The 14068-nt window shown below is 44.9% G+C and overlaps 1 protein-coding gene across 1 annotated transcript in view; it reads right to left on the bottom strand.

The window, feature by feature from the left end:
• Nucleotides 1–7742, bottom strand: part of MCC (MCC regulator of WNT signaling pathway) — a 249633-nt gene extending 241891 nt beyond the window's left edge. Inside the window, exon 1 of the mRNA XM_056848103.1 lies at nt 7594–7742. Within this exon, the coding sequence (XP_056704081.1) occupies nt 7594–7742 (149 nt within the window). The remainder of the gene's footprint in view (nt 1–7593) is intronic.
• Between the last annotated feature and the right edge of the window lie 6326 nt (nt 7743–14068).

Genomic DNA, 14068 nt, shown 5'->3' with positions numbered 1-14068 from the left:
CTTGACACAGCTTTGGTGTGCAGACAAGGACAAGTGAAGAGAGGCTTGGCTATGGCTCTGTACATGGAACCAAGGAGTGATTACTATACAGGTTCCATCTCTGTCAGACAGTTAAGAGTTAATTGTTTATGTTGACAGTTTAGTTAGTCTCAAGAAAGTGATGTAATGACATATGTCAGTATTCTATTGGTTGGGGAATCGCCATTGAGTACATGTTCTCCAGTCACATAAAAGCAATTGTAGTTTATTGCTCTTTTGTTTTGATAAAGAGGAAAAGCTTGGAAGCAGGTAGTCTTCTGTTGAATCTGCTGCCAAACCCACTGGGTAGTTTCTTAAGGTGCCCACACTAACTGGGGTGCTGAACATTTTACCAGTTACAGTTCAGGTATTAAAATAACATTTAAATGGATGCCTGTATGTAGGTATATATTCTTCAAGCGACAAAATATTAATGAAATTTAGTTCTAAATAATCTAATAAAAATATGTTCATACACAAAGTATAACAAACAAGGGCTCTGTTACAGAATATACTTAAGTATCTACATTTGCAATATTAGTACTTATAAATATTGATTTGCTCATAAATATAACAATGTGTATAACACTATCCCGCTTACAAGTAGAAATTCTTGCATTTTGACAATATAGTTACAACATGTCCCGTATTTCAGTGGGGAAGTATAACAAGACAGATTCCAAAATGTTCCTGAATCATCAGATTCAATTCCTTTGTAAGATCATTCAGCAATTATTCTTTTATTTGCCATTATAAAATGTCAGCTTAACTATTCAGAGACTAACAATTAATTGTTCTCTCAGGAGGTGCCCTTTCTCTCCATATGTGGCTCCAGTACCCAGATCACATTCAAAGAGGTTTCTAATTTAACGCACAACAATGGGTTTCCCACAGCTGAGACTTCACATAATTTCATTAGGAATGCAAATAACTCGCCTCCATACTCTAAATGAAGATGTGCGCAATGAAGTGCTTTTCTTTACTGCAAGAATAAAAAAATCAACTCTCCTACAAAACTTCTGAAGGTTTTTAAAGCCAAGAAACGATGACACAAATATGCTAGCAAGGAAAAGGAAAACACACATAAAGCTAAATTAATTTTGGAGCCACATGAAGGGCAGATTTAATTTTAAAGTTGAAAATATTCACAATCTGCAGCAAATTACATCCAAAAGAAAAAGCACTCCACTCATCCTCAAGCTGTACATTGTGACCATTGGTGGTCTAACCTAGAATTGTCTGGTGGTCCAGGATTTAAGTTTCTCGTCTGAGCTTCAATGCAGATGTTTGAACTCTTTATTGCAGAGTAAAGCCTGAAGGCCTGCAGCTGGAAATAAGAGTTAAGTTAACCAGCAACCTCTACTGGGGCCATGTCTGTCTTGAGAGGCAGCAAGGTAACATAAGCTACCCCTACAGACTTGTTTCACCAACTGGGAGGAAAGAAAAATACCGCAGAACAGGACAGAGAGATCAAGGCAGCCAGCCTCTACTTAAGGTAATCCTGCTTTGAGTACACATAAAATCTTTCACCCATAATGTTTACCCATAATGCTTACCATACTGCAAGCAATGCTCAGCCTCTTGCTCTCAGAGGTACCACATGGGAAGAATGTGGGAATAATTATAGAGAAAGCAGTAACTCTACTAGTAGAAGTACAGGCTAAGACAGTGAAAAAATATTGAGTGAACATCAAGGACACATGACCATGGCAGGAGGACACACATCAACTGTTTCCACTTTCTATATACTCTGGGCCAGGGATGTGTCTTTATCTCCACCTCAATGTCTATTTTTGTTATTTACAACATTTGTATGCCCCTTTCTGTCCTTTCACGGGCCACCATGGTAGCCAACAATTAAAACCACATTTTAAAACCATTCAAATCACACACCCCAAACACAAATTAATAAAAAAATTAAAACAGAGTTAACTTACATACATAACATAAACAACAATTAAAACATTGGTTAGGAAGGAGGGGGTCACTGAGGGAATGGCAAACGAAACAAAAAAATCTTCGCCCACTGGTGGAAGGCAGCAACAGAAGGGAATGGATGAATCGACCTGGGGACAGAGTTCCAGATCTTTGGGGCCATGACCAAGAAGTTCCTCTGCTTCAAAGCTTATTTCCCCCCTGCTTAGTAAATTCCCTGAAGAGTCAGTTGAGCTTTTGGCAAAGAAGCTCCTATTAGGAGAAGATCCTCAGCTTACACTCCAAACTGCCAAGTTCTGCACTATTGCTATTAAAATACACAGAACTTTATCAGAGAATGATCATTAGAATATTTTACAATTTTATCAATTTTAAGGTGATAATTTTAATCAGGTTGTTTTCATTGATCTTATGCCTTTATTTGTATGGGCAGTCTGTGATTCTGCGGTGCAAAACTATTGAGTCTGGAAATTTTGATGTGATGGCATGTGATTGATCAGTTGACCATATTAATAAATTTGATTTTTTTTTTTAAGTTCCTCTCCTGGGTTGCCACCTGCCTAATCTCAGAATGTGGTGGGGCCTCTGAAGATGGCCAGTGGTCAGGCAGGTTCATAAGGGAGTGTCTAAACACTCTCACAAATAAGAGCACCATTTCTGTAATATTGGGAACTCAGTAAATCTACTGTTTGACACATCTTATGATTTGCTGGATTGTTCATAATATCTACATTGGCAGCTCAATTTGGTCTTCAGTGATGGCCCTTTGCTCAATACCAAAAACAAAGGACGACTGCAGCTTGAACAATTCAGGTGCTTGTTCATATAACTTCTATGATCACACTACAGTTATTCAGTGGTGTCCCTGAGGTAATTTTGACTGTGAAGTTACACATGGCCTCCCCCCCCCTTGCCTCAGAGATAGCCCTCGTTAACTGCAAAAGTAACACATACTGACATCTTGATCCACAATGTCCTTTTCTGGGCATGAATGATAGCCCTAGAGCAGTGGTGGCGAACCTATGGCACGTGTGCCATAGTGGGCACTCAGAGCCCTCTCTGTGGGCACGTGCGTCATCGTCCCAGCACAGAGTTCGCCTGAGTTCGTTACTAGAAAGCCAGAGGGACGCAGGGCCGGGCTGCTCCCCTCCCCCTCTCCACGCACGCCTGAGGGCATTTCTCACATCACCTGCTCTCTGCCCAGCAGTCCAATGGGAGTGCTTCCTCCCTCCCCTGTCTGGGGTAAGGCGTGTCAAGGAAATGGGACCCCCCCCCCCTCAATTCCTAGTTGCTGAAAAATCTTTGGTCCAGGCCTTTGGCCTGGCTGGGGTAATCAAACTGCAAGACATTCCAGGATGCGGCTCAATTAACATTGGTAAAAAATGCAATTGCTTCCCCCATCCGCCCGGACCACTTGTTGTCATAGTAACAAATGGTCCTGCAATTAACTCTTATCTTGCCTCAGGGAACCCCAGGTGACCTGCTCTGTAAGCATTTATCACCTTGGTGTTTTCTGTTGCAAGCTGGATGTCATCAATCTTCCGTCAGATGGCATCTCTGGAATCTCAGTGAGGTTTGAACTCCCCCCCACTCCGCTGAGATCCTGGAAAATAAAAGAGGAACACACACAACTGTGTGTGTGGTGGTCTGGATACGCGGACAACATGTTGGATACTATCAATTCATCTGATTCCTGGGGCAGGGATATGCCAAATGGAACTCTTGGAACATTTATTGAATGCTGAACTGATGTGCATCATTGCTTTTGGAACGGGTAACGTTTTTGTAACTTGCTACGCTTTTGCCAAACTCTTGAACATAAGAATCCTACTGTGGAGCCGGCTGCTTAAAAGCTTTGTTGTTTTGATTTGCTTTTGCTTCACGATTCCTTTGAATTCTGTAACAAGCACAAACCTTTTGAATAAATCTATAGAATATACTTTCGGTTGTGGTGTCTGACTTTGCTGGCTTCAAGTCCTAACTCTAAGTGCCTTGTTGTTTGGGGTCAGCCTACCAAACCCAAAACCAAACCCTTTGCTTTTGTAGTTTCCCCTTGCCGGGCTTCCTACCCGGCAAGGTGAGCGTTATGTGTTAATTTGGCACCAGCAGGCAGGGGCTGCCCTTATCTTCTGCCTGGGGCTAAACTGGTTGAAAAGGGCTGGTGGCAGACTACTGGCTGAGCTCAGGGGATTTCTGTGCTCAGCGTTCTGTTTAAAAGTGTCTCCTTGGCCACCTTAAGAGAGAAACCGGGAGCGGAGGCTCCTGCATTTTCCTCTACAAGGCGGGTGGCTCACATGCGGCGTGAGGGCGCGGCGTGGACGGCAGCCTGTTGAGCCTGTGGCGATGGTGATTCCCGTGGTGGGGTTGGAGAGGAGATAGGTTGGGGGGGAGCATAGCTCACAGCGTGGCATAGCTGGAGGGGAGCAGAGCGCTCAGGCCACAGCGCGGGCTTTGTGGCGCCAGCCCTGCACAAGCCGCTGGTCCTGCCTTGTTGCCCGCTGGAGGCTTATCTGTAAGAACATCACACAAAACTAATTTTTATATGATCTTAAAGGTAAACCACAGAATTGCTTCTCCAATCCTATTGGGAAAGAAGTGCATGCAGAATTTCACATAGCTGTGAGTGTTCATGAAATACAGCATGATGCAGCCATCCAACTAGGATACTGCTGGCTTAATAAAAAAAAATTAATGCAATCTTGCACAGTATTACTATTATTGACAGTATTTATATTTCACTTTTCTAATTGCTCCCTGTCCAAAAGGGGCTCACAATGTAAAAAGAAGCAAAAGAACACCAGCAGACAGCCACCAGAAAAGGCACTGCTGGGGTGCGGAGGACCAGTTACTCTCCCTCTGCTCAATAAAAGAGGAACACCCACTTACCCAGCATGTAATTAACCTGCAGAACTCCTTGCCATAGGATGTGGTGATGGCATCTAGCCTAGATGCCTTTAAGAGGGGACTGGACTAATTTCTGGAGGAAAAGTCCATCACGGATTACTAGCCCTGATGGGTATGTGCTACCTCCTTATTATAGATGTGGGCCACTGTGAGATACAGGAGCTGGACTAGATTGTTCAAAAGCATGCCAAATGCAAACTTTTACGTTTCCACAAAAAGTTGTTTGTATCATTGAAAGCTCTGTTATTGTGTTTTTCTTTTAAGACAAAAGATGTTAATGTATGAGGGTTTTTTTCTAAACTAAAACCTCAGTATTCAGGTTAAATTGCCGTTTTGGCACTTGGCGATAAATAAGTGGGTTTTGGGTTGCATTTTGGACACTCGGTCTCTAACAGGTTCGCAATCACTGCCCTAAAGCTATGCTAGATGGAAGCAACACTACAAAATAAGCCTATAGGAACACTTGTTGCATCATATTTCATTACACCTTTATCCCTTGCTATCCCAGTACAAAAGACTGTACTCCCACTCCTCAGGCACTTTCTCTTCCAGGAAGCGAAATGCTCATAAAAACTTGACCTCAGCATCAGTGTGGAAAGTTTTCTACAACATACAGTTCAGCTCAGAAAATCAACCCCTCCACAGAATGGCATGTCTCAATGTTCTTTGCTCCCACCCAAAACAGCATCCCAGGCACAAGAAATGCTGGAACACACATACAGATTCAGGCACAGTTACATTCAAAGCATGAAAAAATGATGCCTTACAGAAAGGTTGCTATTGTCATAAGAAAGTAAGATGAGCCTTGCTGGATCACCAGTGGTCCATTTAGTCCAGCATCCTGTCTCATACACTGGCCAACCAGTTTCTCTGGAAGACTTTAGTAAAGTTTGGGCTTGTCTCATAAAACGCTCAGTTGCCAATTATGCACTCCCCAGTAAGAGCTACTAGAAAGACAAGTCTTAAGTTCATGGCCTGATCCTTCCCTTCCCTCTCTTTTTCTCTCTTTCTCAACATCAAACCTGATGAAGAGTTCTCAGACTGGGTTTTTGAATTATTTTTCCAGCATGGGAGCTACAGTACCACTGCTCTGCCCCACTAAACCAAAGTAACTGTGAGAAATCCTGACAGTCTGGAAAGGGCACCATAGTGCCATTCTTTCCCATGCCAGTATTACTTCTTGAAAGGCTGGGTTAATGTTAACACAGGAAGGATCCCACAGTATAGACTCCTCTCACACAATCCACAACTTCTCATGCTATACTGCAGCATAGGAAGCTGTTTTGCTGCTTCCACACCACCATAAGACCCAGTCTAAGCAAATGGGATGTGGAGTTCACGAGTAAAAGTACCATCAAATAACTACCTGCCCCTTTTAATATCACTGGCTTTTGTGCAAATACATCTAAAATCAGCCACATAACTTCATTTGAACCAGAGAATAACACTGGTTCAATAATACGACAGAACATGTATATAGAAAAAGAATTCATTTATTTGTTTAGCCATAGACTGGTATAAAATATCCTTACGTATGTACAAAAAGCCAAAAAAGGAATAAAATTGCATCCATACACATTACCTGGATAAAAACTATTTCATACAAAATCTCTATTAAAACAAAGATCACACTCATTTGCTTTCCTATACAAAATTTTTCTTAATAGCTTCAAGAGCTCGAATCTTCCTGGCCGCAATAGCAAATTGAGACATTCTGAAGGTGACACAGAACATGTATATAAGTAACAACAGAAAGGGCTTTTGAACATCCACAGAGTAACCACAACACAAACATTTAGGACTGGTAATTCAGTGGGTAGCCGTGTTAGTCTGTCTGCAGTAGTAGAAAAGAGCAAGAGTCCAGTAGCACCTTAAAGACTAACAAAAATATTTTCTGGCAGGGTATAAGCTTTCGTGAGCCACAGCTCACTTCTTCAGATACAGCTAGAATGTGAATCCATCTGTCTTTAAGTAGAGGAGAGTGAATTCAGACAAGCATTAGTATGTAAATGTTAACAGTATGTAAATATGAATAGCAGGCATGATGGGATCAGGTGTGGTATGCAGAAGAGTCTGTGATGTCCAGGGGAGAGATGGGTGTGGAGAAATCAGCATTGGTAATGAGCCATGAATGCACACCCATCTCTCCCCTGGACATCACAGACTCTTCTGCATACCACACCTAATCCCATCACGCCTGCTATTCACATGTACATACTGTTAACATTTACATACTAATGCTTGTCTGAATTCACTCTCCTCTACTTAAAGACAGATGGATTCACATTCTAGCTGTATCTGAAGAAGTGAGCTGTGGCTCACGAAAGCTCATACCCTGCCAGAAAATATTTTTGTTAGTCTTTAAGGTGCTATTGGACTCTTGCTCTTTTCTACTATTTAGGACTGGTGGTATTTTGAAATTAATCCCTTATTTCTAGTTTACACCTACAAAGACAGTGGGCCGCTTGAGGGATAAAGACTTTCCTGGGAAATAGTAAAACCCATTAAGTTCTACAGGCAGTGTTTTAAAATTGCAACGACTAGCGTTGACTAGTCGACAAGCGATAACTAGTCTAGTCCGAGTCCTGTGCCCACCTTCCCTGCAACCATTCTGCTAAGCGCAACTCTCCACTAGGAAACTTATTGCGAAGTTGAGCGGCCACTTTGCTTGAGGCGCCCAGAGGGAACCCTTCTGCTCCCGCTACTGCTCCACCAGCCCTCGGCGGCCGTCGTTACCTGCTGATATAGCCGTCGCCATCCCCGTCGCAGGTCTGGAAGAGGCGCCTCATCCTTTCCTCCTCGCCGGTGCTGGAAGTGTCGCTGCTGCTGCTCCCGGTGCTGCTCACGCTCACCTCGACCACCGCGGCCGGGGCGGCCGCCATCATGCGCTCGCTCGCTCTCCGGAGGCCGGGGTGGTCGTGCTGGCGGCGGGGAGGGCAGCGGCACGGCCACGGCCGCCCAAGTTGCTCGGGATCCTCAGCCCGGGTGAGGACCCCCCCCCCGCTCCTGCCCTGGCGCCGCGCGTGCAAAGCGCCGGCACAATGCAAACAAGGGGGCGGGGGGAGCCAGCCGCCTCGCCTCCTCTCGCGCACGAATTCAGCGCGGGCCGCTTCGCCAGCCAATCAGCGGCCTCTTGGTGACGAAGCGCGGCTCTGCAGAAGCAGCCGCGCGCTGGCCCGCTCTCCGCCGGGGGAGAGGCAGGGAGTCGGTGGTCGCGCGCTCTCTGGGAAGGGCTGAGGGAAGCGCGGCTGCAGCTGGCGAGGGGCGCAGCCGAAACTGGCACGCGGACATGAGCTCCCGCGCTCTTTTTATTTTTATGTTTTTTTTTGAATTTGTTAAAAATTTTCTATACATTCTCATACATGTCATTAGCATTGTCATAGTATTCATTTCTACACCCAAATTCTACTCTAAAAAATAAAAAGATATATAACTCTACATGAGTTTTCCTCTAACTTCCCCTCTTCCCTCCTCTATCACTAACAAATCTCAATAGTCCTCTCTGCAATAATTCATTAGAAGATATTCTATATTTTTAAATGCTTAATTTCCTCTTTCTTTTAATGATACGTTTTATTTTTTTGACAGATGAATTAGGTTAAATCATAACCTTTAACATTTTTCATATTAAGTTCATTATCACAGTATACCATCCATGCCTCCCACTCCCTCACAAATTCTTCATTTTGATTTACTAATGCTGTTTCGCCATTTCTGCTAGTTCAAACATTTTATTTATCCAGACAACTTTGTCTGGTATCTCGGACATTTTCCATTTAGCTGCATAGACCAATCTTGCTCCTGCGCTCTTCTTGAACGCTTGGCTGTGAGCAACGTGCATATCCACGGGGTAAAGTGAAAGGTTTCCAGGCCGAATTTGCGCCCCGTTGCTGTTGACTACCTGGAGCTCCGTTGCTTCTGGCTCTGCGCCAGTGAAAGCGATGAACATGTGGTGGTGATAGTGAACATGGGTTGCCTGCCTAAAGGCAACAAAGTGCATGCCACTCATCTGAGTTGGAAGCCAGTGCCCTGGTACACCCTCTATTAACCATATTTGGCAGAAGAGTTGTATATGCCTGTCTGGTTTTTAGTCCTGTATAAAGCCGTTCTGGCTCTCATTGCTTTCATATAGGACCGACTGCAATCACACCAAACTGTGAACATTATGCCATGCTAAACGCATTTGTCCTTTGTATTACGTCACTTATTCATTGCCTTCAGAGGTACGCAATGGTGTGGTCCACTTTAGCGTGCGGAGATCCAATTGTATATGAAATCAAAAGGTTGTAATATTTAGGGACTACGTCCCCCATGGAAGCGTTCCTTAGTTTTCATATAGTGGGTGACTTTATATCCCCCCATACACATAGCCAGACACATTAATTTGAAATTATTGCATATCTTTCGTTGCATCTTAAATATATAAGAAAATAATTGAAGTTTATTATAATTGCTTCCATTTGGATACTCAGATCTTTCCCCCCCCCTGGACCTATCTAACCATGTTTCTCCCTCACACACACACTTGAAGGAAATCTGGTTGTCTAAAACCACATCTTAAATCTCAAATGAGCTGAGGTAAATAAATCAACTAAGTCTATCTGGCTAAGGTGCCAGTGTAACACTCCTAAACAGAGGTACCCTTCTAAGTCTATTGAAGTGAATGGGCTTAAAAGGGTGCAACTGTGCTTAGGATTGTACCGTAAACAAGTTTTTTTTTTTTTACCACTAGGGTATGATTATAGACACACTTAATGGCCCCAGTCTCTGGATTCAAGTATCCACAGATGAGAATTACATGTATAGATATTTAGTGATAATATACATTGACCACCAAATCCTAGGGGCTAACAAAATAGAATGGCTACCCACATCAGAAACAAGGTGTGAACTTCCAGAGGAATACTGCTGAAAACTAAATACTGGAATATGTGGACCTTTGTTGGGGTCAAAAATCTTTTTATGCCCGTAAGTACAATGCACAGTAATTATAAAGTTTATCTCTGTCCAATCACACATGATATTGAAGTAATATGACTGAGACACAATATGAAAACAATGTTATGATTTTTGTTTTGGATACTACATCATTTTAGTCAGAACTAATACAAGCATATGGCAACCCAGGCATATGTGTGTGGCCTACTATTATAATATGATCACATATTGGTATGTAGTGGTTAAAAACGACAGACTCTAATCTGGAGAACCGGGTTTGATTCCCCACTCCTCCACATCAGCAGTGAACTCTAATCTGGTGAACTGGGTTTGTTTCCCCACTCCTACACATGCACCCTGCTGGGTGACCTTGGGGTAGTCACAGTTCTCTCAGAACTCTCAGCCCCACCTACCTCATGAGGTATCTGTTGTGGGGAGGGGAAGGGAAGGCTATTGTAAGCCACTTAAAAGGTAGAGAAAAGCGGGGTATAAAAACCAAGTTGTCTTCTTTCCCTCCTGACAGTGCTGCATATCCCAGTGGAGAGAATGTAGTAGCAGCAGGGAAGAATCACGACATCAAAAGCCCTGTTCCCTTGCCTGGGGCCTCCAGAAACTTATCACTGGGCCTCAGTTTTATTTACACTAATAAAAGATTTTTCTCATGCCAAAGTTTCCTATTATTTACTATTTCTGCCAAGTTGCTTTGCCTGATTGAAGGTTGTTTTGCTGAACAGTTGCTTAAAAAACATCCACACTAATTGTCCTGGGGGCTAATATCAACCAAACTAAGGTCATTTTTTCACAGAGGTTTGCTGCGGTTTCACTGTTGTGTTGCCGCGCTGCAATTTTTTATTTTTTTTATGACTGCTTCCGATTTCAGCAAAAAAATCGCTTCATCCCCGCATCATCAGAAACCTGTTTTGGCGCGATCTTTGATTTTGCTTCACGGTTTTTGGCTCAGAGCTACATGAAAAAATTTCCTGGGTTCGGATCAATTGTCCCCACCCATGCCGGCTAATTTCTCCTCCCCTGCGAACTGCGATTGGCTGGGGGAGTTTCGCGCTCGGTCAAGAATACCGCTCCTTTTGCTGCCTGCCTGCGTGGAGTCATGGCACTTCTCTCCCTCCCTCTGTCCCGGAGGCAGGTGGGCGGGCAGGCGGCACACCTTCCCTGCCCCTCGCCCAGGATGGGCCTTGGAGCCGGGCCCACACCTCCAAGCCCAGGGGGACGCCGGACGGACGGCTCCAGGGGGAGGCCTGTGGGGGCACGTGTACCTCAAGCGCCAGGGGTGGGGGCAGCTTGGTGTAGGGCAGCTGGACCCGCGGGGGGGGTTGTTCAAGGGAAGAGGCTGTTGGCCCCCCTACCCCAGCAGGTAGGGGAGGGGGGATTGTGTGGCTGGTCCCGAGTATCGCCTTTGGTCCGGCTTCCCGTTAGATTGCTGATTTTGCCAGAGATGCATATTGGATGGGGGGGGGGCATACTCTGGGAAATCGCTTTAATGCAAGAGGTTTACAGTGGCCATTTATGCATGGGAGGTTTTGCCTTGGATTTGCCACTCTATAGATGCACCTTTTCCCCATCCAAATTCTCAAAACTCAACAATCAGCCCCCAGGCAGAGTTTTGAGAATTCGGATGGGGAAAATGTGCATCTAGAAAGCAGCAAATCCAAGGCAAAGCCTCCTGTGCATAAATGGCCTCTATATGCATCTAGAGAGCAGCAGATCTATGGCAAAACCTACCGGCCATAAATGGCAAGTGCAATCCTATGCACAGTTATTCCGGTCTACACCCATTGAAATGAATGGGCTTAGACTGGAGTAACGCTCTTTAGGATTGGACTGTTAGTTCGCTCCTCTGCTCCTTGGGCTAGTCAAACTCTCTGAGCCCCACCTACCTCACAGAGTGACTGTTGTGGAGAAGGGGAGCCGATTGTAAGCTAGTTTGATTCTCCCTTAAGTGGTAGAGAAAGTCAGCATATAAAAACCAGCTCTTCTTCTTCAAGCCTCAGAGCTCTATAATTTGCTGAGTGCCCAAAGAAGTCATTGGAGTCCACACTTCCAGCCCATGAGAAGTTTAAGGGCAGCCCTACAAAATTCCATTCCCTCTGGCTAAAGGGCGAGAGTGGTATACTTCCATTACCTGCAAGGTAGCATCCAGGCAGGGAATGGCACTCCTCGAAGCAGTCGGCACAGGGGGCAATCCGAAACTGGTCTACTCAGAAGTAAGCCTGATGTCTTTCAATACACCTTACTCTCAGGGAAGTGCCATTAGGATTGCAGCCACAGTCACTCCTCTTGAATCGGCACAGGTTGGAGCAGCTCCATTCCCACTTTCAGCTAAACACTTCTCTGGGGTACATGGATGCAATTCCTGCCCCCCCCAATCCTGCCTGTCATTAAAGGGCAATGGGTTCCACGCTTATAGAAAATAGAGGGAAGCTTTGAGGAGAGCGCTGCCTTGCCTCCCCCCATTGGAATCTGACTGTTCCAAAAGCAGAACAGAGCGAGGGTGGAAGAAAAATGTAGGAGACCAGAGGGACTAGTGCTTGTTTTTTTCACAGAGGTGAACCGCACAAGGTAATCTGCTGGGTGGAGTTGGGGGCGGGCATAAACAATTAGCTTGTTGGAAGGGGAGGCCTCCTGCAAAGGGGACAGACCAAACCATTGTCGAATACAGCGTGCTTTGTTCCCATGAAAAACCAAAACTACATCGGGATTGACGGGGATAAATCGCGCCCATGAAAAAAAAAATTAAATCACTTTTTTTTTGCTCCGCGGCAAGAGAGCAGCAAAATCGTCTGTGAAAAGTTGCCCAGTGGGACAGACTGCAAAACCACCACCCCGAATTCAAAGCCAAGGAAATCTTGACAGAGCCAGTTTTCTTCTGAGTCGGTAGTCTCTCTTTTCTGCCAGAGTCTGCCACGCTATATTTTCTTCAGGCTTGAGAAGTCCATGAGAGGAGGAGGATTAGGGTTGCCGCCTCTAAGTGGGGCCTGGAGATCTCTTGGAATTACAACTTAGTAGAAAGATAAGTTCCCTAGGATAAATTGGCTGCTTCAGAGGATTGGTTCTATGGCACTATACTCTGCTGAGGTCCCTCCCCAAACTGCAACCCCCAGACTGCAACCCCCAAAACTCCTGGAACTTCCCAACCCTACTAATACAACTGATCTCTATTGGCTGGAGATCAGTTGTATTAGCAGGAGATCTGCTACTACCTGGCAGTTGGCAACCCTACCATAGTATGTTCCACTGTGGCAAGCTGTTCCTTACTCAGAAAAGGCACAATGGGATTTCTTTCCCTTTTAACTATATGCCTTTTAATGATTAGAGGTAGTGACAGTATATCTAATTCCCAAGTATGCCCCCTATCTGTGGATTGGGGCCACACCCCAAACGGATGTTTCTGCAGACTTGGGGTGCTCCCCAGGTTTGCAGAAACATCTGAAAAGTTTAAAAAATCGCCCTAGGGGTTTACGTTCCCCCAATTTTTAAAAAAGCATGTGCAGACAACACACCCTTTGAACTGGTAGCAGCAGCTGCCACACGGATCCACTCTAGGCTGCCAGAAGCAGCAAATGTCGTGAGTGGCTCTGGCTGTAGTGGTGGACACTGGGAGTAGCTTTAGCTGTGGCAGCAGATGCCAGGAGCAGCTCCAGGCTCAGCCATCATGGTGGCAGATGCCTGGAGCAGCTCTGGGCTCAGCCGCTATTGCGGCAGATGCCAAGAGAGGCTCTGGGCCCACCAGCTGTGGTGGCAGGCTTATGGTTGGTGGAGGTGTGGAGCTGTGATGGGGGTGGGGATTCCCCTGAGTCTCGCAAGCGTCTCGCTTGTAAGAAAGTCTGATTGTGCAAGAAGGCAGTCTAATCAGACAAACTGACACCAGAATTCTTTTGAATGTGTCAGAATAACTCCGAAAACCAACTGATTGTATCCAATTGAGGGAGACAAAAATGAACCAGTAGGCAAACAAGCATGTCTGTTTTAACTCCCTAGTAAATGTGTTTAGATTTGCAACCTTAGTCATTTTTACAACCCAGCTATAAAGAAGCGTTATTAACCCAATAATATCAGGGAAGTGAGATGAGTCACAGTGGTTTAAGCTGAAATATTTTATTTGGCAGTGAGATTATGTGTCACGGATTCATGGAGAACAGGATGTTGCATGGAGTGGTGTATACCTTTTAACTCCATTTCAGTGCTACTGCGCTGCACTATTGCTTCTTGGCTGTAGATTGACTAGGCAGAGTTAATACTGTTTTGGTTACAAGCA

The sequence above is a fragment of the Euleptes europaea genome, chromosome 4 (genome assembly GCF_029931775.1).
Source record: "Euleptes europaea isolate rEulEur1 chromosome 4, rEulEur1.hap1, whole genome shotgun sequence".
Lineage (NCBI taxonomy): Eukaryota > Metazoa > Chordata > Lepidosauria > Squamata > Sphaerodactylidae > Euleptes > Euleptes europaea.
This window is presented reverse-complemented; position numbering and strand designations above follow the sequence as displayed.